General features: G+C 32.7%; 1 protein-coding gene across 1 annotated transcript; it reads left to right on the top strand.

The window, feature by feature from the left end:
* Positions 1-330: 330 nt before the first annotated feature.
* On the top strand, positions 331-20,730 carry LOC140047008 (RRP12-like protein). Its single transcript, XM_072091805.1, has 26 exons — positions 331-589; positions 1,030-1,223; positions 1,370-1,530; positions 1,619-1,841; positions 2,435-2,573; positions 2,976-3,103; positions 3,669-3,859; positions 3,970-4,081; positions 4,465-4,635; positions 5,030-5,208; positions 5,638-5,759; positions 6,258-6,485; positions 6,582-6,733; positions 6,887-7,039; positions 7,731-7,889; positions 8,173-8,362; positions 8,824-8,931; positions 9,727-9,884; positions 11,271-11,362; positions 11,806-11,979; positions 12,541-12,707; positions 13,481-13,665; positions 15,059-15,140; positions 15,979-16,058; positions 16,642-16,724; positions 18,331-20,730. Exons 1-26 carry the CDS (start codon positions 421-423, stop codon positions 18,434-18,436), a joined length of 3,906 nt encoding a protein of 1,301 aa, XP_071947906.1. The 5' UTR covers positions 331-420; the 3' UTR covers positions 18,437-20,730.
* The last annotated feature ends 5,253 nt before the right edge of the window (positions 20,731-25,983 follow it).

Genomic DNA, 25,983 nt, shown 5'->3' on the forward strand with positions numbered 1-25,983 from the left:
CTTTGCGTCAACAGTTTGCGTTTCAAACGCACATTTGTCAAAGTATCCGAGAACAGCATAATCACGAAAAGTGCACGCCCTCTATATTACCTCTATTATATTGGATATTTGCCAGAAATCACAACATTGTGTATAATATTAAAACATTCATATTACTAAATATTAATAATAATTTAAATAAATTGTATCACTTAATAATAACTAGGATATTATAATGTTATAAACAATCATTCTGGCTTCAAGGTTCTGGAAAGTTATTGACATAATATTTATGATTATCTGGAAACTTATCCCATGTGTTTTCGCATGCGAATTAAAGGCCGTCTCCGTCGTCATCAATTTGCAGCCTACTAGCTTGTTAGGTCTAAACTTGAAGGGAGTAAGTTGTTTTGGTGTTTATGTTTTTATAAATTCGACATTATGGTACGTGGTCCGGGAAGAGTGAAAGGGGGAGCAGCAACGAAAAAGAAAGTTAAACGATGGAAAAAGGGTCAAAGTTGTGTATCAAACCCAGACAATCAAATCCACCGACAGGCTGCTGTGCGCAACCGGTTCTTGCCCAACAAACCACCAGGAAGCAAGGCCCAAGGTGAGTGCAATGTAGCTAACTATGGCCTACAAGGCCTAGGCTAGTATTTCAGTTAACTTGTATTAATAGTACTGTACCTAGCCTAGTTTAAGTTAGGCTAGTTTAAGACCAGTGTTACGACGTGTAATATTAATAATTAAATATGTATGAAAAGTTACTAGTTTCAAGTATCCCATCATAATCATATAGGGCCTAGCTAGGCCTAAGCAGTTTACAAAAATACAGTTTTGTTACCTAACCATGAGATATAATAATAATAATAAATCTCTATGACCTAACTAATTACTAAATAAGGCTACACCTAAATATATCTGTTGAACCTCTAAACTCTCTCCATTTGGTTATTATTTCATATAACTTAAATAAATATATTTTTTCCTCCATGTTTTTGTTTCACTGAAAAGTTTATTTTGACCTACTAGTTAATTCTTTCTTTTCAGAGACAAGTTTGCTGACTAAAAAGAGTTTAGAAAAACACAACGAGGATTCTGGAGACATTGATAGCGATTATGATATGAACTCTGAAGGAGGTCACAGTTACGGCACATTTATGAGCGGACTTAGCGACTGCACAAATCCTACATTTGATCGTGTGAAACGATATTGGGATTCAAAATCAGCAAGTCATAAAGAGGTCTGGGAATTAATTATGTTTTTAAAAATATATAGTTGTCTCAAAATTGATTAAAAAAATTACACTATCCTGCCAGACAATTCAAGCATTGGTGGGATTTTTATATTTACTGATGCCCCTGAAATTAAAATAATTTATATACACAGGTTTGTGCTGTTCTGGCCGCTGTAACAGAAGTGATTCGTGAGAAAGGTGGAAAGGAAACCGAAACGGAGTACTTTGCTGCCCTCATGACAACACTTGATTCGGTAGAAGAGGAGGATTCAAAATCGGCAGTGCTGTACCTTCTTAATTTAGTTTTAAAAAGGTAAATGTCAAATATTAGTTTAATTTTGGGCTGGGGTGAGACAGTATATTTTGTTTCATTATAACAATTTGTCTTCATTCTGTTACAGAGTTCCAGCAAACGTGATAAAAGTGAAATTTTCAACAATTTCCAAATGCTTTATGGACATTTTATCACAGAATGCAAATTCAAACACAACATCAATAGTACGGTCTTGTTTACAGTGCCTAGCAACCACGTTAAGAATTATTGATATGACATCATGGAATGAGGCATCAACAAAGCAAATATACCACGGAGTGTTAAGTTTTACCGTTCATCAAAAACCAAAGGTGAAAATATTTTCAACAAGTACATTTTTGAAATGTCAACCCTTTGAAGATGTGGCCTGTGGTAATTTACTGTCCCAGAATGCGAGGCCCGTATATGTACAGGTTGACTTTTTGGGGTCACTGAATTGCACTTTTATACTTTTTTTTCCTATTCCTATTAAAAATACCTTATTTAGCATCAGTCACTTGGGGTAGATTACATAGAAATTTATAATTTAATTAAAAATATGAGATTGAAATTTAATCCTAGAAACATAAAAAAAATTTATAAAAAATAAAATATGGTAGAATAAAAATTAGTTTCAAATATCCTTTTATCAAATACTCAAATTATACAATCAATAATATACACAATTTATTGTCGAAATCTTGAATGATGTACCAAATCAGGATTTGAACCCAAGACCATGTGATTGGAAGGTGACCATTTTACTTGGATATATTTTTCCATATCAATAAAGAACACATCGATAGTAGGCCTACACTAACAAACTTCAAACATTTCTTCACTAACAAACTTCAAACATTTCTTCACTAACAAACTTCAAACATTTCTTCACTAACAAACTTCAAACATTTCTTTTCCTTATTAGGTAAGAAAAGCAGCCCAGAATGCAATCTCTGCGATATTGCGAGGGAGTCATTTTATGGTGTCAAGTAAACCTCCACCTCATCACCCAGGAGCTTCGCTTACAGCCAAGTTCTGCATCCAGCAGGTTGAGCAGTCGGGAGGTTGGTATATAGTCATGTTTTCATTGCAATTTTGTGTGAAAATGTTTGTACCTCACAAAACATTGATTTATTTAAAGATATATTGTCCCCCTGAACAAATAGTTTTTCTGAGAAAACTGTAATTTAAGCAAAACATAGTCAAAGTGTCTGTCAGAAAACACATTTTTTGTTAAATTTAAATGTTTATTTTAGTCTTTATATAAATGAAATCATGATTTTTTCTTGTTTTTTTTTCTTATGGAAATGAATAACTTTAATAAAACTGCAAAATGGCCTATTCAAAGTCTGATTTTATAAATCTTTATTTTTCATGATTTTGAGGGATAATACATCTTTAATACACTTTTTTTTTTACTAACTTTCTGAAATTATTGAATTTATTTTGAAATTATTTTGGCACAGGTACTGGAGAAGCAACAACAACTCTTCATGTCTTGGGGTTGATGAAGGATACGTTACCATGGTTTCCAAAACAAAGTATCAAATCTTGTTGCGAGACTTTATTAAGAGTCATGACTCTCAGCAATCCGGTATGTATCAATAGTGCCCTCTAGGAGTACACGCAATATTCACACGCTCTCAAACCAATCCATGTCTCCACGCTAATCTTTAAGTTTGTTTTATATAACAACAATATCAGAAATGAAACAGTAAGAGTAAGTGGCCAAGCGGTTAAGACAGTGGAACCGTAATACCTAGCCATAACATCGGCAAGTTCAAGTCTCACTCGCTCCATGGTTCTGGTGGTAGAACAAGTCTTCTCGACTATAATTCGTAGGCCCAGTGTACACATCTGGCTCGTGTGCGCTTTAAAGAACCTAATACAATTGGGGGTACCCCGGTATACTAGTACATACACAGCCATTGTCACACACAAAAACTTACCATAACTCATATTGAGGGCCCCTTGATTGTCAGCATACGCTGTTTAAGGTCACCCTCTATAAATAAGATTAAATAAAAATGATAAAAAATAAAGCATGATAGTTGCATCACAAAGATAATGAAATCATTATCATTAAAATATGCAAGTTAGGTAAAGTCGAATAAAATACTAATAACAAGTTTAAATGATGAATATTTTGCTCCCTACAGCTTGTTACGTCTGTGTCTATGCAGTGTCTTCACAACCTGTTCTCAACCAAGCCAAGGGTGTCATCCCTACCAGCTGACCTCACTGCTCGCATCATCAATGCCTTGTATGACTACCAACCTGGGATCAATGATGCTCAACAAATGCAGGCCTGGCTTGCTGTCATGGAAGCTGCATACGTTTGTCTTGTCAAGTTAGTTTATTTTGTTTGTTTTAGTAGGCTTAACAACAACATTGTTTTTTAGAATTTTTTTAGATGAACAATGTATTAAAATATGAATATTTTATTTTTTTTTCTTCCAGGGTCGATGAGCGCCTGTGTATGAGTCATCTTCCAAGATTCACGACAGCGGCCCTTTCCTGCTTCTTGTCGGAGAAATCTGAAGTTGCTGTTGCTGCTGCCAAAACATTAAAGGTACAGTAGTAACATTTCCCCCCATGTTTCAGCTTTGTGGCTACGTGTAAGACCTGTAACCCATTTCAATTTGAATGGCAAACAATGTATTCATTTCAAAATAAACTATTTAAGTGTAACCTATCATATTGTTAAACTTTTTATTTATACTATGTATATTGTATTTTTGAAACAAAATAAAACTAACCTTGCATATACTACGTCTATTCAACCATTCTTCACTATGGTTACACACTCTTTTCTCCCATCAAGAGTTAAATTACCACCTATCTGAACTTGTACTACGGTTTAAGGTGCTCAAAATGCAAAAATTACATCAGATATACCTCTAATCTGTTGCATATAAAACAATAATAATAATATTAATTTGTATTGGGTTGCAGGTCGTCTTCAAGGAATGTATCACTCCCTCTGTTGACTGGTTGAAAATAGAATTTGCAAGTGGCGCTGGGTCTCCTGTGCATAAGATTTTCCAAACCATAGAGGGCGGTCTTGCTTACAGGTACCATGCATCTTGGGGACTTGTTCTACAAGTAATCGGAACTTTCATTGAGGTGAGAATGTTTAGCATATTAGCAAAAGTATTTTTTACATTCTCGCGTACCATACGCAACTCAGCATGTTTTTGCATATAAACGCGAACACGGATTTGATTCTTGTATACAAATAATGCTAGAAATTACCATTCCATTTGCAATTAATATATTTAATTTGATAACAACTTTACTGTACTCTAACAACAAAAATGTATGTGGTCTTAATTTATTATATTAGGTCATTATGTTATAATATTAAATAACAATATTTTTGAACAGATTTACGACCACGATCTTTTGGTTTGGTTCCCCCTCCAGCTGGAATCAGTCAGGAGTCCGCCCGCTAGCCAATTTATAATACCTCAATGGCTAAAACTTAAGTTTTTCACAAAGAACTACATTTGTTTTAAAGGTTTTAGGGAAAGAGTGTCACTCCATGATGACGAAATGCCTGCAAACAATGGCTGACTTACGCAGCACTCACCAGTTTTCCTACACAGCTGAGCTGGATAAGACAATGGGGTCTGCTGTCAAGCACATTGGGCCTAGGATTGTTCTGAATGCTGTACCACTACAGATCACTGGAGATGAGTAAGTATATGCATTTAAATACAGTAGAACCTTATTAAGGGAACACATTCTGCACCTAACTGTCCCTTTAATAGTTGTTTCCCATGAATAGGAGTTTGCCATAGTGCTGAAACATTATATAAGTGTCCCCTTAATATGTAAATGTGCCAACGGATGGGTTCTATTCTATTCAGTTTTGTAATGTAGGGTAGTACTTGTGGCTCAAATCAAATTTCTATAATATAACTGTCATGTTTTATTGTGTGTTATTTTGTAGTTGTTAGTACCATATCATTATTAACCTATTAACCAGAAAATGTGGGTGGGTGGAGATAACCAAGATCCCAAATGGTTTTCCTATGAACTATGTTACTGTTTTTCATTTTTATAAGTACGGTATATGCATTATTTAAAATTTTAATATAAATATCATTTTGTTTCCTTTCCGAGTGATAATTATGGTTTTCCACGAAGTTGGTTGATACCTGTCATGAGGGAACACATTTGCAATACTGAACTACAATTCTTCAACAAGTACTTTTTACCACTAGCTGCTAAATTAAGAACAAAATGTAAGAAAATTGAATATTGAATGCCAATTTTATAAGCAAATGCTTGTGGCGATACCATGTAAAGTTAATTAAAAATGAGAAATTAAAGTTATACTTAATTTAGCAGTTTTTAAAACTGCTGAATGGATTGAAATGAACACATACATATACTTACTTAGTCCGGGACATATCCCAACTAGATTCATAACTTCTTATCTGCCATTGTGACAGCCAGTTCATCTCTCTGCATACCAGTGTCCATCTCTAGTACATGAATGTATGTGAGTACTGGTCTACCTTTTTGGCTGCCACAGCAGAACATCTGCAATGATTTCTTCTTTATTGCGAACACATAAATTTGAAGAAACTAAAAAGCCCTTTGTGTTCTCAGAACTAAATGTTAGTGGTAGAGAGGCATAGCTATCCCCACCTAGGCTTGATCATTTCCATATAATAGACTTAAAGAAGTAATCATATTTGACTAATGTGTTGTGTTTTGTTGCTTTGTTTATTTCTTAGCACTTCAGCTCACCCAAGAAGGGAGAGGAGTTGAAGCCAAGACATACAACATCCTGCAGTCTCAGGTGTGGTCTTTGCTTCCAGGCTTCTGTAAGAATCCAACTGATCTATGCACAGCATTCAAGGACATTGCCAGGATACTCGGCTCTGCCCTTAGCGATCGACCGGACTTGCGAAAGGATGTGTGCGCTGCCCTCAGACATCTGATTACACACAACACAGAGAATGGCAAGTACTAAGTGTCCATATTTGGTATAATATTATAAAGTTTTTCTTGATAAACAATAATAACTATTAGTACATTTGTGGTTTTTTTTTTTATAGAAAAGAACAAGTCGGAAATTGCCAAATTTTCCAAGAATTTCCTTCCAATTCTGTTCAACATTTACACCAAAAGTGAGCCCAAAGCACGAGATGCAGATCATTTTATCATATTTGAAACCATCAAGTCTTATTTGACAATATCTGATAATAAGGTATGAAAAGCTGTTTTTTAATACTGTACGATGTCCATTAGACCGTTGGAATATTTTATCTTCAACTTTAAACTTGCATTAATCCGGTTAATTTGTACACTGTGCCTTTCTTTTGAATAAGTGTGTTATAAATTTATGTTTTTGTGTTTATAGTTAATATCCAGCTTCTTTGATAAGATCTGTAGCAAGTTAACTGACGGAGTGTCTGACAGAGCCACTGTCATGGATTTGGCCATCGTGATGGTGATGTATGTAGACAAGAAAAGATTAGCTGCAATATATAAAATTATCACAAAACAGTTTGAGGTAAGACCCACTGAATAGGGTTGGCTGTAGTGTTAAAACGCATATTTCCCCTCACTCATTTCCATAAGATTTTTTATAATAGCTCTGTACCCTATATGACCACCCACTTCGAAAGAATTAATAGTTACCATACCTACCACACAAGAAATAGTTAAATTTTAGGATACCCTCTGCAATTGGAAAATGTAATACCACTTTTTATTTTCATGGCATAAAAATAATGACATAAAGTGTATTATTAATAATATTTTTAAACGTGCTATTAAAAAACACTTATCGAGTCATTATAACAAATACTTTATTCTAGGTTCATACCTCTTAGGTCATCCAATTTTTATCCAATTTTTATCGTCTCCTATTTTTATATTTTTAAATTGTATATCTTCTGCCATATATTATTGTTATTCGTGTTTGTTTTTATACTGTTTGTTGTGATTGCCTATGCTGTTTTTTAAGGAACCCCATTGGAATTAAGTTGATTTTTCTTTCGACTTTATGGGCTATACTTGGTTTCTAAATTTATTGCTTGTGTATTCTTATTGTCTTGTAATTTTATGTTAAAACTGAATAAAATCAAATCAAAAGCTTGATTCACAGAAAAGTATTCCCTTAAAGGGTTTCAACAGATTGCTGTCTAAACAAAGAAGTTCCTATTCTAAATGTTAAAATTGTTAATCCTCTTTTGTTTTAGGATGCTGATAGAACAGTACAGAAGAAAGCCTACAGAATACTTGAGGAAATCTGTGAGAGCAAGCTGGAATCAACACAAGCGTTTATAGATTCTCATCTGAGTGATTTGCAACAAGTGTTGTTGATGAGTTTAGCTTCAGCATCACCTTCATCAAAAGCAGTATGTATATAATTAAACGTTTTATTATATTATATTTATTTATCTATAATGTTTTATCTTGTTATCGTATATCTTGTAGTTTTTACATTTTTATATTAAATATATTTATTTGCATTATTATATTTTATATTTAAATGACATTTGTAATACTTTTAGACCCTGCCTCCCCCAGCCCCCCTCTCCTCCTTATTTCAAAATCAAGGATCCGTCACTGCAATGGACAATCTTAAGGTTGTGAATATTGAGGCTTTTAAAGTTCACCTTTTTGTTTCCTTCCTTTTAGCCAAGGTTACGCTGTCTGATCCAGATTGTGAAACGTCTTCCTAGTGGTCAACATGAGTTTCTGCAGGCTATTATCCCAGAGGTGATACTTTGTACCAAAGAAGTAAACACAAAGGCCAGAGCTTCTGCCTTCACATTACTCATTGAGACCAGCAATGCTATGCTTAGATGGGACGCTGATAACAGACAAGGTAAGGCAGTATAAAGCATGGTTCTCACTAGGACGCAAACACAACGATGTATTGACGCAAAGTGCTGTAATCACGAGTGGGAACCGACGGCGCAATAATGCTGCAAACATCGCAGGTTGTATTCCATGCAGACGGGGGCAAACACATTATTACGTTCCGTAGGTTGCGTTATGTTGCGTCGCTAGTGAAAACCAAGCTTTATGATGATTGGTATATGTGGAAATAAGTGATGTAACTGATAGTGTACCAGTTTCTTGAACCGAAAGGTGGTAGTGCGTTCTCTTTAGAATTCCTTTTTACCCCACAATATCAATATTTCTGCTTTTATATATCTGTTGGTTTCGATGAATTAGACTATAGTTTTCTTTGATTGATGTGTGCTCTCCTAGGTTTTCCTCCTTGAAGATAATGGCAATTATTTAAAAAGTTTTTTTTATTTGATTTTCATTTTGTTCCTCCAGAATGCCTTGGTCAGTTCTTGGATTTAGTGGTAGCTGGCTTTGCTGGTTCTCCTCAGATGATAAGTGCTACCATATTGTCACTAACAAGAATTGTTTATGAATACAGAGGTATGTTATTCCCAGTGCAGATTGCGAGGAAAGTTTCTAGAGAATTAAACTTGCCAGACTAATACAAACACCACTATTTTGTTTTCAGAATATCTCTTGGATTGAATTGATACACTCCATGGATAATCACATCCTGTTGTATAAGCTTGTCCCTTGAATAGATGTCCCCTTTTATAGAAATGTCTCTGTTATACATGTCCCTTGTATAGACATATTCCTCTCATTGCCTCGTCCTTCGGATGGGATGTAAAGCCGTTGGTCCCGTGTACTTAACAGTGCACGTTAAAGAACTTTGTACACTATTCGAAAAGAGTAGGGGATCGTCTCCCGGTGTGCTGATCTGGTAGGCGCTGCACTGCTGGCTGCCGTGGGTCCGTGGAGTTTCCTCAGTTTCCAGTTAAGCCTGAGGACAAATATGAATACATTTACCTTTACCTTTTATTCCCTTGGATGGACATGTCTATTTGTATAGATAGTTCTGCTTGTATAGACCCACCTCTTGGATAGATATGTCCCCTTGGATAGATATGTCCCCTTGTATAGACCCACCTCTTGGATAGATATGTCCCCTTGGATAGATATGTCCCCTTGTATAGACCCACCTCTTGGATAGATATGTCCCCTTGGATAGATATGTCCCCTTGGATAGACATGTATATTTGTATATACATAACATCTTGAATAGACATACCCTCTTAGATAGACATACCCTCGTTTCATTTCTCCACAATTGCCTGATTTATCCAAAAAATTAATTTCTGCTGTATTAACTTTTTGGATTATATTTCATTTCAGAAATTCTAACAGGGGAAACTCTAAAGCAGCTGATAACTGCTATGTGCACACTATTATCATCGAGAACCAGGGAGATTGTTAGGTCAGCACTAGGATTTGTAAAGGTGCTATTGACAATACTAGACGAGGCTACGCTAGCACAGTTTGTAGAATCTCTGGTAACTATATTTTAATATTAAAAAGTACAATCCACTCTTGTATGTCCTTGATTATGTACTGAACATCAACATTTAAGGGAAAAAAAAGAATTGCAAAACCCCCTTACACCTTTGAGACCCATAATTGTGTTGTCCTTTTAAAGGAAAGGAACACCCTAATATCTTACCTAACTATTATAAAAGTAACCCTACCAACTTAATATTCAGAACAATTTATGTTTAAATCGGATTTGTAGTTTTCTAGTAAACAGGATTTTAAAGCTGTTTTCAAGACATTTGAAAATCGCCATCTTGTGCTCATGGCAGCCTGTTTGTGACGTCAGATACGGGCGACGAAAATTTTAAGATTCGCGGTTGCATTCGGCGCTTCTATTGGCTAAGCGAATCCGCTAATATAATTGGCTAATAACACGACATGCGGTCATGCAGGATGGCGATGACACGGTATGAGCATGCGCTGGCTTGGTAAACAAACCTTCGATCGATCTTTTCTTCTTCAAGCCAATTCGTAAATCTTTCAGCTATTGTTAATCTATTGTTACTTTTATTGCCTAGCTGTTTCAAACGGGATTTGGTAGGGGAATTAACTGGCAAACCTTCCTAACGGAGGCTGTTGGTTGACGATGCAGTGTCTACTTTATTTTCGTTCAACACGAGTTCTAGGCATACAGTACAGATACACACTGGCCGCAAGTACACCATTCTTCGACGGCTTGTTATGCTCGAGAATGTTCTTCTTCTCTTCTTTTTTCCTCATCAGCACGACGCAAAACTAACTCTCTTTCTGTATATTCTGGTTCCAAATTTTCTGAATTATAAAAACTCCAAGCCATATTCCGAAAATATTAGGTATGTTAGGCTATTTAATTGATTTTATTTATGGTTATATCCCGCACTTTCATATTGAAATACTGTACTAAGACGATGGACGCTTGGATTTGCTTGAATGCGTCCACCTAATCTGACGTCACATAATTGCTCTTAACCTGTCAAAATGGCGCTGTTCAATTTCCGATATGTTGTCGTTTAAAAGTCTATTTTTTAACTAAATTGCTTACTATTGTACCTTGAACCATTGTAATCATGTTTTTATTACATTTATCTATAAGCACAGTGGCACATTTAGCCCAGGGTGTTCCTTTCCTTTAATAGAGGTTGAATAAATGGGGTCATAGCGTTGACATGTGATTGCCTTTACTGTAACTGAAGTTTCGTCCTAATAGAATATATATTTGAATTTGTGTAACATATATGTTGTCCTCTCCATTGTTTGCATAAAATAAGGATTAATTCAACATTATCAAGAGTAAATTGATTAAATATGCTATCAAATAATGATAGGATAAATTGAAAGTTATAAACAAATTTGAGTTTTCACTTTTTTAGGTGATGAGCATAACTTCTTTGAGTGAACCAAATCGACGAGCTTTGAGAAAATCAATGAAATCAATCTATTGTAGATTAATCAGAAAATATGGGTAAGCATTCAATTGCTACAGTCAAATAAGTGCTGTAGTTAAATAAGACATGCAGTCAAATAAGTATTGCATTTAAATAAGTGCTGTGGTCAAATAAGTTCTGGATAGTCAAATAAGTGCTGTAGTCAAATAAGTATTACAGTCAAATAATCGTTGTCAAATAAGCAATGCTGTTCAAATTAGTGCTCTAGTCAAATAATTGCTGCAAATTTGGGATGCAATAAATAGTGTTGCAGTAAATTAGTAATACAATCAAATATTATGTGCTGAAGTCAGATAAGTTTTTCTGCTAAATAAGTGCTGCTATCAAATAAATACTGCAGTTAAATAAGCACTTTGAATCAAATAAGTATTGCTGTCAAATAAGCACAGCAGACAAATATGTGCTGAATTAAAATAAATGTATGATACTTGTTTAACTTACTAAATTAATTTTGTTCTAGTTATGAGATGATCATAAAACAAATTCCGACTGATCAGCAAAAGATGGTTCATAATATAAAGAAACTACAAGAAAGAAGGAAGCGAAAAATGGCACTGAAGAATGCAGCAGAAGAGAGTGATGACGATGAGGAGGAAAACGATGCCTTGCTACCAACCAAACCTCGACCAGAAACGTATGTATTGCACAGTTTTTGAAAAACATGAAAAATGAAGATTAATTAAATCAGACTTTCAATAGGTTATTGTGTAGTGTTAATCACATCTGTAGGGGAAAAAAATGGGAAATAAACACTTATAAAATGACAAATGGTTAATTTCAACCGAAATCTTTAAATTACAAAGTATTTTCAGGCAATTTTTTCCGATCCCATTTTTGATTGATTGATTGGTCAAGGTGGATAACTAATATGTGACATTAATCGCATATTCAACAACAAAATTGTAAGAATTATTTTTCAAGAGACAATACATCTTTAAGTAGAATAAATCATTATATTCTGGTCTCTTTTTTTCCTCATCATTTATGTAAAGTAATTATATATTTAATCCGTGAGTTTTAAGCAAGAGATTATGGGTTTAAATCTGACTGAAGGATTACATTCTAGATTATAAGTTATAATTCTTCATTTGTAATCTATGATTTATTAATATTAATAATATGCACGCTTATTAATTTTTAATGTTTTCATTAATACAATGAATGTAATATTTTATACTAAAATTAATCTAACTAGAATTGAGGAGATACTTCAAGAATCCGATTCGGACACCGATGACGAGAAGGAGAAAAAGAAACCAGAAGGTCGCAAAATAAAGCAGAGAGGTGCAGCGTGGCTACGAGAAGGCAAAGATGAGACTCTGCTAGACTTCCTTGATCCGTCCGTTTCAAAGAGAGTCCTTGGTATAATCAAAATCACATTTGATTTGTTACTGTTTTATTATATATTCTGTATTCTGTATTCTTGTATTAATTGCACACTTATCTGGAAAGCAGTAAACTCTTGTCTTTTTGTCTTGCTCACTTCCAAAAACTGTTGCTTTCTCCAAAAATCTATGTATTACCAATCACTATTATATTAAATGTAAGCAAATTAATATGCATAATACATGTTGATTTTACTCAACTTATGTACTCTAATTTTTTGTTCAAATGTGTTGAACATATTATTGAGAATATATAAAAAGTTTTTATATATTTCCAAGTCTGGAAACACTTGAACATAATTGTCGTATTGGAATTTTATCTGGTTCCCATTTAACACTCCAAAATTATGATGTACTTTGGCTTGGCTTGTTGTGAAGGCATACATCTTATTTATCAAGACATGTCAATGTAACTGTAATTTATTTCTAGTTTGGTTAGGTTTTATTGTGTCCATTAAGTTTTCAATTTGAATACATATTTATTATAGGTCTTTTCTTTTAGGTTAGTTGAAGAGATTAGTTTGTAAATGCAACATGCCTAATATAGCATTAGAGTAGTATTCATGTTCCTCTACTTACTGGCTGTACAGGCATAATAATAATAATATATAGTGGAAATGACATTGTGAATTTTATAATGTAGGCCTATTATAGCAATTCCTTTATCTTTACATAATGACACAAAGGCTATACTTTTAAATTAAACATACGTAACCCTTTAGTAAACTTAATCTTCACATTTTACTTCAGCTACTAAACCAGACAAGCCTTCAGAAACGAAAGGGTTGAAACATAATTTCAAATCGATGCCAGATGGACGACTGATGATTACTGAAGATGTGGAAGAAAACAAGAATGAAAAGAAGAGTATGAAGACGAAACAGTTGAATGATGAACTTGGACAAATGATGGATGAAGAGCTTGCAAGCCGAAAAGTATATTTTTCCCTTCTTCATTCGATGTTTACAGTTGATAAATTCATCATCATCATTGTCATCATCTTCATCATCATTGCCATCATCTTCATCATCATTGTCATCATCATCATCATCATCATCTTCTTATATGAAAGTGTACATTCTTCCTCTACACCTGGGGTTCTCAACAGATGGACTGTGGGCCAATTCTGGCAGGTGTCTATTTCATATGACCTCCAAAGAGCTACTGCTAAGAAAAAGATAAAAAATAAAAATGAAGGCTAAAAAAGAAATCGATGTCTTTAAAACCCATGGGCATCCGGAGACTTCACCCCTTAACCACGTAAGGAGCCATGGACTCACCCGTAACGTTGCACTATCTGGCCCACAAGATAATTTGTAAATTACAATCAGGCATGCATTAGAAACCCTGCACAAATACTTCGTGTCATTATTTGTCAAATTACTTGAAGTGGGCTTGGGTCGTTGCGTTGCATCCAAGCTTTTAGTAAACATTCATATCTGTTTACTACAGTAAAAATTATGATCAATGAAAAAAAATTCCTAAAGTTGAAGAACAGCAGCAATGATGACAGTAATGATTAGTTAGTAAGGGGATTTTTTGAATTTATATAAATATGTCTTCTTCTATGAATAGAATACGTGGGGGCTGGCTTTGAGTTCTTTCGGCCACTTTTGAATTTGTGCATTTATAATTAATTTCATTTCTCTTACTCCTGCGCCACAGAGCTCAAAGCACATCTTAATGAATCAATCTATTTATGAATGGTAATAAATCAAATGATATCCTATTGGGAAAGATAATTTTAGCATTTACATTTTTTGTTGTTGGTTCAATTACACCAAATAAATTTAGCTATAGAGATTTGGCAAGTAAAGCATATTTCAACTGTGTGGCTTTTCTTGACAAGTTTATATTAATAAGTTTAAATTTATTTTTTTGCAACCCTTTGAATTTCATGAGGTGTAAAGTGTATAGATGTATTGTAAAACTAGAGAGTCTGGATAGGGTCTCTTCAGTCAAAGTCAAAAATTCTTTATTAATCCCATGTGGGGAAATTTTAAAAACAAGGGTGAGTAATATATAATATGAAGTGATCATAAATTATTAATATTTGAAAATAATAAGTGAAAACCACATTAAAAAATTAATTGGATTGATAATGGCAAATGAAATGTTTGCATAGGATACGCTCACCGAAGTATTTTGATACGTGACTGACTCTTACTAGCATATCTCATTGGCCAATTGCGGATGCAGCCATAATCTATGATTCCTCTCGTTGATGGATCGCGTCCCTGTCTGCCATTGAGTCAGAGTGGACTGCTTTAAAAAAAAAAAGAATTTAAAATATAATCTCTTTGATATTATATTTTTTAATTAATTCAGAAGCAGAATCGTAAGAGAAAGCTTGACAATCTTGAGGGAGTTAGTGACGACGATGAAGATGTTTCGCCAACCAAGTATAAAGGTTAGTTTTTAGCCTTGATTTTCATGTTGTATCGTTGACAAAATATAGAAATCACCTCTTTCTCATAAGCTATGTCATTATCACAATTGGAGGTCATTTTAAAACAAAATCTGAATTTAATTAACACTTTTCTTTACAACAAATGTAAAATCAAGGTTTATTTGATGTTGGGCCTTCATTTACAATAAAAAATATCCAATTAATTATATGATAAAAATGATAATTAAAATAATTCACCTGTCCCATAGAAAGTGTATTTGACATTGTAATTATTGTTAATAATAATTGAAATGTACAGCACTATTAAATAGTTGGAATTTGGCAACAAATATCACATATAAAAGTCCTTAAAACAACTTCACATATTAATTTAAAGCAATGTCATACTCAAAATATTGTTAGTGACATTTGTATAAAAAATAAAGACACAGGATCCCAATGTGGGTGGAATTTGTCATTTATTGCGAAGCCTATACTATTAATCGAAGCTCTTTTTGATTTACCAATATTATCCGAAAATAATAATATTGTTATTGACACCTATCCTAGAATTTGCTTAATATTTTCAAATGATGAAAATAAATATAAATAGATAAGATATTATTATTATTGAATAGTGAGACAAAAATACATGTGCTCGGGACGGATGCTGGAAACAAAAGAATAGAACGCACGTATCGAATTACCTAACCCGTAAATCCCAAGAAAAAGCGCCACCAATCCAATCCACCACCTAGTGACATAAATTCATCATTCTTTTGAGTTCAAAAAATGTGTTGTAATTAATATTTATTATAATAATAATAATTGATATAATTATATTGATTGTATATTTCAGCTGGAGGAGGAGGTATTCATCGACCTATTGCGAAGCCTTCTGGAAAGTCCTCTGCTCCTGGCTCTGAATACAAAGCAAAGGTAGCAAATATTTTAATTCTTTGGTTTAACATTTATAAAGCTCTGTCTACACTATCAAACTTTATGACAAAAAAAATGTACCCATGTATGGACATGATGTAAGTAATTTTAAAAATAATGACACGAAACTGCGGAAAGCTCTGTCTACACTATAAAAAAAATGTGATGTGCCCATATATGGACATGATGATGTCGTATCACTACCATATTTATGCATATCGCTACCATATTTGAGCACATCACACTTACTTTTGTCATAACTAGTTTGATAGTGTAGACAAAGCTTAACACACTACTTATTTTATTAAATGTACTATTACATGGTCAGCTTTTTGTAAAAAAATTGTCATTTTTGTGCAGCAACGCAACAGGGAAACCACCTGTTGGGTCTGTTACTGCTCTGCCTCTGTAATATTTAAATCATTTCTGTATATTTGGTAGTACTGTAATAAATACACGCATACAAGGAAAAAAATGAAAGATGTATGAGATAAATACATAAAATTGTACACATTATCTATTGTTTGATTATACTATGACTTATTGGTGATGATGATGATGTCATTCTGTTACGTTTTCGCAGAAAGCTGCAGGGGATATTAAAAAGAAAGGAAAAGAAGATCCATATGCGTACATACCATTGAATAAACATCAGATTAACAAGAGGTAGGCCTAAAGCTTGTTATAACATAGACACTATATTTATTCTACAGAGTCAATAGCTGTCCATTCAGAAAGATTATTTATTATATAAAATATGAAAAACCACATGAATCAACATATGCCTTGTATAATTTTTTTTTAAATACGGTACAGGTTTTTAAAAAAACTTGTGTTAAAGATGTATTGTCCCCCAAAAACATAAAAAATGAAGATTAATAAATCATACTTTGAATGTGTTATTTTGAAGTTTTAATAAAGTTGATCACTTCCATAGAAAAAAAATGGAAAAAATAGTGTTTTCACTTATAGAGTATAACGGTGCTGGCGTCACAACGGTAGGTGGCGCTTCGTGGTTGCTAGCGTAACCAAAAATGCGTTCAACCTGCCTGAGTGACTCCCAAGGCCACCAATGGTTTGGAATAGACTTATTGAAGTAGTTATTTTAAAACTTAATAATAAAAACAATAAAAACCAACTAAAATTTCAAAAGATCACTAAAAATTAGTTTTTAATAATCTATTTATTCTTCAACAGTTTAGAGTTAAAAAATATCAAGCTAAGATACATAATTTTATAGAAATACAGATCTTTACAGTTTATCAACATAGTAGCGTTTAACACATTTTTTGGTTGGCTAGCAACCATGCAGCGCCCTCTATCGTTGTGACGTCACACCGTGATACTCTATAAAATGGTTAAATTCAACCGAAAACCCATGTGCTGGCAGGAAATTTGACTATTTTTTGCTTTAAATTACAATTTTCCAAATAAAAATTTTTTTCGATCCAATTTTTGGTTGAAGTGGATAACTATTATGTGATATTAAAATGGCATATTTGACACACATTTTTTTAAGAATTATTTTTCAGGAGGACATCTTCAATACAATACAATACATCTTTAATATATGTAAACAGGCTCTGAATAAATTCTTAATATTGTGATGAAGAATTTCATTTAATACTATTATATGGTTTTCTCTGTTGCATGAGTGATAACAAACACATGTTGATATAAAATACATTCAAATTTCTGTCCATATTTTTTTCAATACCCTAATTGAAACGTATTCCCATTGGAAAATTGTTATAAATGAAGAATAAATTTGATATACAATATTACATAAAAATCATTTATTTAATATCACCAGGGAAGAGTTAAATTAAATAAATTTTAATTTAACTCTTCCCTGATATCACTTTGCTGTACACAATGCAATGATAAAGATTACTAAAGCGACAATGTCAACATTATTTTACTGCAGTAACTACAATTTAGTTTTATACTCTTTTAAACCTTTTTAAACGCAGACACTGTTTATTGCAGTGACTGCTTTACAAACTGCTGTACATTGAAACAAAATGAAAGCATACTTTATTGCCATAAAAATGTATTTGCTGCAGTAACTGCAGTAGCATAATTCAGACATCATCCCTAAAGCATATTCCAATCACTCTTTATGTATTAAACACCTATGTGACAGCAGAAATAGTGCCATTTCTATATGTACAAAATGCTTTTTTAAAATTATACAAAAACTTTCACATGCTGTAATATTCTTATTTTTTATTTGATTACTTAACAGTAAAATATTGTTTTTTTTTAATAGGACAAAGAAATCTACTAAGGGTGCTTGGAACAACCTAACAAAAGCAGCCAAGAAAGGCGCCCTCGCTGGAAAGAAAGGACAAATGAAGAAATCCAGGAGAAAGTAGGAATCGGGAATTATGGAATGGCACATGTTGTACTTTATAAAATAACCATGACTGCACACATTTTTTTCTTAATTCTTCAATCTGTAAGATGACAGATTTTGTATAATGATCTATTTTATTGTCTCAACGATTACGATTGTTGGTAATCGTAAATATATTTTGACACCATGAACGTATGTGTATGGGCATGCTGCAGGCTGTACCTAAAAACTGTTGTCTATATCAACGATTTCCATTGTTGGTAATCGTAAATATATTTTGACACCATGAACGTATGTGTGTATGGACATGCTGTACCTAAAAACTGTTGTCTATATCAACGATTTCCATTGTTGGTAATCGTATATATATTTTGACACCATGAACGTATGTGTATGGACATGCTGTACCTAAAAACTGTTGTCTACATCAACGATTTCCATTGTTGGTAATCGTATATATATTTTGACACCATAAAAGTATGTGTATGGACATGCTGTACCTAAAAACTGTTGTCTATATCAACGATTTCCATTGTTGGTAATCGTATATATATTTTGACACCATGAACGTATGTGTATGGACATGCTGTACCTAAAAACTGTTGTCTATATCAACGATTTCCATTGTTGGTAATCGTATATATATTTTGACACCATGAACGTATGTGTATGGACATGCTGTACCTAAAAACTGTTGTCTACATCAACGATTTCCATTGTTGGTAATCGTATATATATTTTGACACCATAAAAGTATGTGTATGGACATGCTGTACCTAAAAACTGTTGTCTATATCAACGATTTCCATTGTTGGTAATCGTAAATATATTTTGACACCATAAAAGTATGTGTATGGACATGCTGTACCTAAAAACTGTTGTCTACATCAACGATTTCCATTGTTGGTAATCGTAAATATATTTTGACACCATAAAAGTATGTGTATGGACATGCTGTACCTAAAAACTGTTGTCTATATCAACGATTTCCATTGTTGGTAATCGTATATATATTTTGACACCATGAAAGTATGTGTATGGACATGCTGTACCTAAAAACTGTTGTCTATATCAACAATTTCCATTGTTGGTAATCGTATATATATTTTGAAACCATAAAAGTATGTGTATGGACATGCTGTACCTAAAAACTGTTGTCTATATCAACGATTTCCATTGTTGGTAATCGTATATATATTTTGACACCATGAAAGTATGTGTATGGACATGCTGTACCTAAAAACTGTTGTCTATATCAACGATTTCCATTGTTGGTAATCGTATATATATTTTGACACCATGAACGTATGTGTATGGACATGCTGTACCTAAAAACTGTTGTCTATATCAACGATTACGATTGTTGATAATCGTATATATATTTTGACACCATGAACGTATGTGTATGGACATGCTGTACCTAAAAACTGTTGTCTACATCAACGATTTCCATTGTTGGTAATCGTATATATATTTTGACACCATGAACGTATGTGTATGGACATGCTGTACCTAAAAACTGTTGTCTATATCAACGATTTCCATTGTTGGTAATCGTATATATATTTTGACACCATGAAAGTATGTGTATGGACATGCTGTACCTAAAAACTGTTGTCTATATCAACGATTTCCATTGTTGGTAATCGTATATATATTTTGACACCATCAAAGTATGTGTATGGACATGCTGTACCTAAAAACTGTTGTCTATATCAACGATTTCCATTGTTGGTAATCGTATATATATTTTGACACCATAAAAGTATGTGTATGGACATGCTGTACCTAAAAACTGTTGTCTATATCAACGATTTCCATTGTTGGTAATCGTATATATATTTTGACACCATCAACGTATGTGTATGGACATGCTGTACCTAAAAACTGTTGTCTACATCAACGATTTCCATTGTTGGTAATCGTATATATATTTTGACACCATCAACGTATGTGTATGGACATGCTGTACCTAAAAACTGTGCTAATGTACACAGTCAGTGATTAGAAGGATAGAGAAGAACTCAGGAGACTGGAAAGAGACTGATTTATGCGGAGAAAGATCCTTTTAACAACATGAAACAAAATTCAATGCATGATTTTTCTAGATTAACCAGTTAACCACCAGGTGATACCCATGTAGATATAATACATGATAAATATATTCTAGAAAGCGAATGTTTCTTTTGTTTATTTAATTTTTGGAGATAAAAATTATCTAGAAAATATTTACCGTGGCCGCTCTAGCTACCAAGCTCGGATACGGTAAGTGCATGTTAAGCTCTGTCTACACTATCAAACTAGTTTGAAAAAAAAAATTGTGATGTGCCCAAATATAGTAGTAATATACCTGTGGTCTGTGGTCGAAATAAAAATGAAAAAAAAATAGACAAAAAGATAGAGAAAGAGAAAGAAATTAAAGAGGATAAAAAGAAAAAAAAAGTGACAACTTGTAATAATTATATTTATAAATATTCTGTACTCTTACTTGATGTGGTATAAATATGGTAGCCACATCATATTTTCTTGTTTGATAGTGTAGACAGAGCTTTAGGCAGTTGGGCCTACTCTAACTTGGTCCATTATAGAGATATCTCTTTGCTTGGTTTGACCTTAATCAAAGCAAACACTGCCAACTTGAAGAATAGGTGCCAGAAACTTATTGATTGAGTTTTTGACTAGAGACACTTTCCAAAGAGTGTTTATAACACCCTCACTAATTTGACAATACCATTGTTATAAGCACCCAGAGTTTGAATTGTTCTACTTAACTGTATACTGTCACTGCTTAGCTGCTCTCTATAATTAAATTGATCATTAGTATATATTATGTAGGTCAATGGAAGGAAAAAAAAACAACAGGACAATTTGTTGGGTACTGTACTGCACTCTTATATGTATATTTACTACAGTAAAACCACTCATTTTGGGACACTCATATTCATGAGACATCCATATTAAGGGGACAGTTTTCAGTAAAACGAAAGCGGGGCAATATATGTTTTGACAGTACTGCCAACCTCTTTTACTGGAACACTTTGTTGGCTCCCCAATGTGTCTGCTTCCCAGGTGTCTGCTTAGCAGGGGTACTACTGTACATATTACAGTGATTTAATTGGCGTTCCTCATTTAGGAATATGAATATTATGATGCCTTTAAAACTACTTAAAGTTGAAAGTTTAAAATGTATTTGGTTCGGTTTTGCGTTATTTTTGTAATTCGCGATGCAATTTGACTTGACTTGAGTTCACGCATATGTCGTGGTGGTTGGACTCTACTTAATAGGCGTAACCCCAAAAAAATCGATTCTCCGGTCGCGTAGACATAATGTACTGATTTTGTTTAAACATTTGATATTGTGGCACGTTGCTTTATATATTGTACAAACGGCACTAGAGTCATGCAATATCGGTCAGATATCGAAGAATAAGTATTAAAATCTTAGGAAAATAACTAGCAAAGCACACAATCGTATCTAAAATTCCGATAAATCATCTTATTTTGTATGTTTGCGAGCATAAATCTTCCAGGAATGATTCACAAGTAAATGTTTTTCTTGCATTCGTTTAAGCACCAGATTGTGTGTATATTTCCACACGTGTCAAGTGTCGTAGGCAAATTCTGTAATACAGTGTCATATACGTACCGTAAATCTTCTAATTGTAACCCTGGGTTATTATTCATGATTGTTTTTTACGATGGGTTACTATTAGAAGGGGGATCACTATTAGAGTAGTGGGTTAATATTACTAATCTTAAATTAGGCACTTGAAAATAGTAACCCACCCCAACATTTCCGGTCAGCAAGTCATAGCAAAATAATAAAACAGTACGAATAAACTAAAAACGAGATCAACATGCATTTCCTTGCTTTCAAAATACGGCTGCATCATAACCGACCAGTCTTCATAATGTCATTTTGTCAATAGTTTTTGTGACTCTAATATTAACCCCATGGGTTACTATTAGAGTAGTGGGTTATTATTATAGATTGCCTATAGGGTGGGGTACTATTAGAAGAGGGGTTACTCAGATTTACGGTATCACGCGTGGAACCTGTACTGTGTTATGAGTAAGGTTAGGCTTATGGCCTATGATACATCACACGTGAGACTGTAATTTTACATATAATAGACAGATTATAGATGTCGAACATATGCTGGCAAAGGTAACACACTGATGCTCTAACAGTAACATATACAGATTAAATGAAACCCGTGTCCGTAGTGAGAGATTGCAATGGTGATCACATCGTCTCTATTGAAAGTTTGATGAATAAATAGGCCCCTACTTAACCTTATAACTTCAAGACGATAATTTAAACAAAGCAAATTCATTTTTTAACAAGGCCATATACATGACTGCAGTCGCGTGCTCAAATTTGAGTTACTGTTTACCGACCGACATAGTGAGATGTATAGTCGCGTTGCATACGACTAAAAACCGTTAGCAGAAAAATGTATGAAAATATTACCAATATGTGATCGTATATTTATTAAGCCTATAATAGGCCTAATTCAATTCAATTTCAAAAATACAAAAGGAGAATTGACTTCAAACAAGGTATGAGAGATAATTATGAATAATATTAGTTGGGTCCTATTATATAATAAACTACTTTGTAATTGTTGATGTATTGATAAACAAACGGAGTCGCTCTTTAAATACCTATTTTTCAGATGTTTGTATTTATTTTAGCAGTGATGTTACGTAACTCCCATAACCCCGTGCGGAAAATCTGCAAAAATAGAGTAAGCTTTAGTTTACTTTTATTAGGCCTAGACTATTTTAAGCAAATTGATTAGTAGCCCTACTGTCGGGTAATCAATACAAATGTCAGAAAGGGTCGAAACTCAATTACATGCCGCAAGCACCCGTAGGTTTAATCATCTTTTTATCTTGTTCTAATCAAACATTGTGTGTTTTGTAAATGATTTGTGTGTAAAGACAACGTTAATTACACAATACTCGAAAAAGTCGTGACAATACATAATAAGTCAATTAATCGCATTCGAGTTGCTTTTACATTGTCATTATTAACTTTGTTTGGCCGACTTTGCGCGTCATATTGTCATTATTAACTTTGTTTGTCTGACGTCATTCACTCGTGTATTTTTTACATTGTGCACCGTCGTACCTGACCTACACAAATTGAATCGTATTCTTTTCATTGGGCCAAATAAAGGTGATTAATAGTTGATTGTTCCCTCCCTCCCTTGAATTTGGCGCCGGATCAATTTTTGATTTAAAATAAAATTGTATTGAATACAAATAAAATAAACACGGACAAGGGGTTAATTCTCGTGAATTCTATGGTGTAAACCAAAAGTTCAAAGGTTCGAATCTCTCAATAGTTGTAATTTTTATTAATTTGAAACAAATTTGTATTGAATACAAATAAAATCACCTTAAATAACACGGGTTTAATTCTCTGAAATTATATGGTGTTTTTGTAAACCACAAAGTTCAAAGGTTCGAATCTCTGAAAAGTGTGATTTTGCGTTAGTAATTAACGTGAACTAGAAGCCGACTTTTTGGTTTAAAGCACTTGCTTTCCCTTTCTGAAGATAACACTTTATGTGAAAGAAAATTACGATAGACCTGTTAAGCGAGTTGTTATAGCATTTTGTGTGTTTTGTTTTCTTTTAACATTACGTAAAAATGTACTGCATGGCTTTTTATTCAACAGTATGTAATAAATGTAATAAAAATATACATTATTTTCAAATTAGCTATTCCATTTTCCAAGATATAGCTTCACTAATAGATAATAATATTGTTTACCGAGAATTATATGCTGAATGTTTGAGCATTAAATACTGCTTAATAAAACCTATCATCTTACATACCATATACACTGTTATTACCGTTTATCGATAATATCAATATAAACTAACAATTTCAGTGGAATATTGATTGAACCATAATGTTATGAGTATGAATATTAATTTAATGTACTGTAGAGTGATTTATGAGAAATGAGATAATACCGTACGATAACAGTTAAGTAGCGTTAGATTTGTATAACAGATAGAAAGAAAGGGACCCCGACGGAACCAACGAGTGTCCCCACATGCTCGTTCGTTTCTTCGGAAAGTAATTCAAATATGTTAATGGGTGTCCCAAAGGAGGGATTGTACTGTAACTGTAATATGGTTGGTCTTGGTTTCTGCACAGCAAAATTTGAAATTCTAAGCAAGAAAAAAAAATCTTGTTTTAAGAAAAAATTCTTAAAATAAGTATTTTTTTTCTTGTCAAGATTTAAAATTACTTAAAACAAGAAATAATTTTCTAGAAAAGACACATTTTCTTAAATTAAGTTTTGCAATATTCTTGAAAATGCTTATTACAAGAAATATTTTACTTAAAATAAGAAGTCAATATCATTCTCTTCTTATTAAGAATAGTTTTGCTTAAAACAAGATTTGAAAATACTTAATTTGAAAAGTATTTTACTTAAAATAAGAAATCTATATTATATTTATCCCTATCAAGAATAATTTTTCTTAAATCAAGATTGATGAATTATAAAAATTACTTAAAACAATCAATATTTTTCTAGGTAAGACAAAGTTTCTTAAATTAGGTTTTGCAATAGTCTTGAAAATACTTGTTTTGAGAAATATTTTACTTAAAATAAGAAGTCAATTTCACACTACCCTTATCAAGATTATTTTTACTTGAATCAAGATTCGCAATATTCTTGAAAATGCTTATTACAAGAAATATTTTACTTAAAATAAGAAGTCAATATCATTCTCTTCTTATTAAGAATAGTTTTGCTTAAAACAAGATTTGAAAATACATAATTTGAAAAGTATTTTACTTAAAATAAGAAATCAATATTATATTTATCCCTATCAAGAATAATTTTTCTTAAATCAAGATTGATGAATTCTAAAAATTACTTAAAACAATAAATATTTTTCTAGGTAAGACAAAGTTTCTTAAATTAGGTTTCGCAATATTCTTAAAAATACTTATTTTGAGAAATGTTTTACTTAAAATAAGAAGTCAATATCATACTATCTTATCAAGACTATTTTTGCTTAAATTGAGATTCGCAATATTTTTAAAAATACTTATTTTGAGAAATGTTTTACTTAAAATAAGAAGTCAATATCATACTATCTTATCAAGACTATTTTTACTTGAATCAAGATTCGCAATATTCTTAAAAATACTTATTTCGAGAAATGTTTTACTTAAAATAAGAAGTCAATATCATACTATCTTATCAAGACTATTTTTGCTTAAATTGAGATTCACAATATTTTAAAAAATACTTATTTTGAAAAATGTTTTACTTAAAATAAGAAGTCAATATCATACTATCCTATCAAGACTATTTTTGCTTGAATTCAGATTCGCAATATTCTGATTTTGAGAAATGTTTTACTTAAAATAAGAAGTCAATATCATACTATCTTATCAAGACTATTTTTACTTGAATCAAGATTCGCAATATTCTTTAAAATACTTATTTTGAGAAATGTTTTACTTAAAATAAGAAGTCAATATCATACTATCTTATCAAGACTATTTTTGCTTAAATTGAGATTCGCA

The sequence above is a fragment of the Antedon mediterranea genome, chromosome 4, assembly GCF_964355755.1.
Source record: "Antedon mediterranea chromosome 4, ecAntMedi1.1, whole genome shotgun sequence".
Taxonomy (NCBI): domain Eukaryota; kingdom Metazoa; phylum Echinodermata; class Crinoidea; order Comatulida; family Antedonidae; genus Antedon; species Antedon mediterranea.

Excerpts from the sequence above, each read along its gene's own strand:
- LOC140047008 (XM_072091805.1), top strand. The coding sequence starts at position 421 with ATGGTACGTGGTCCGGGAAGAGTGAAAGGGGGAGCAGCAACGAAAAAG. Across the intron at positions 3,860-3,969 it reads GCATACGTTTGTCTTGTCAA|GGTCGATGAGCGCCTGTGTA; the intron begins GTTAGTTTATTT and ends TTTTTCTTCCAG. Across the intron at positions 4,082-4,464 it reads CTGCTGCCAAAACATTAAAG|GTCGTCTTCAAGGAATGTAT; the intron begins GTACAGTAGTAA and ends ATTGGGTTGCAG.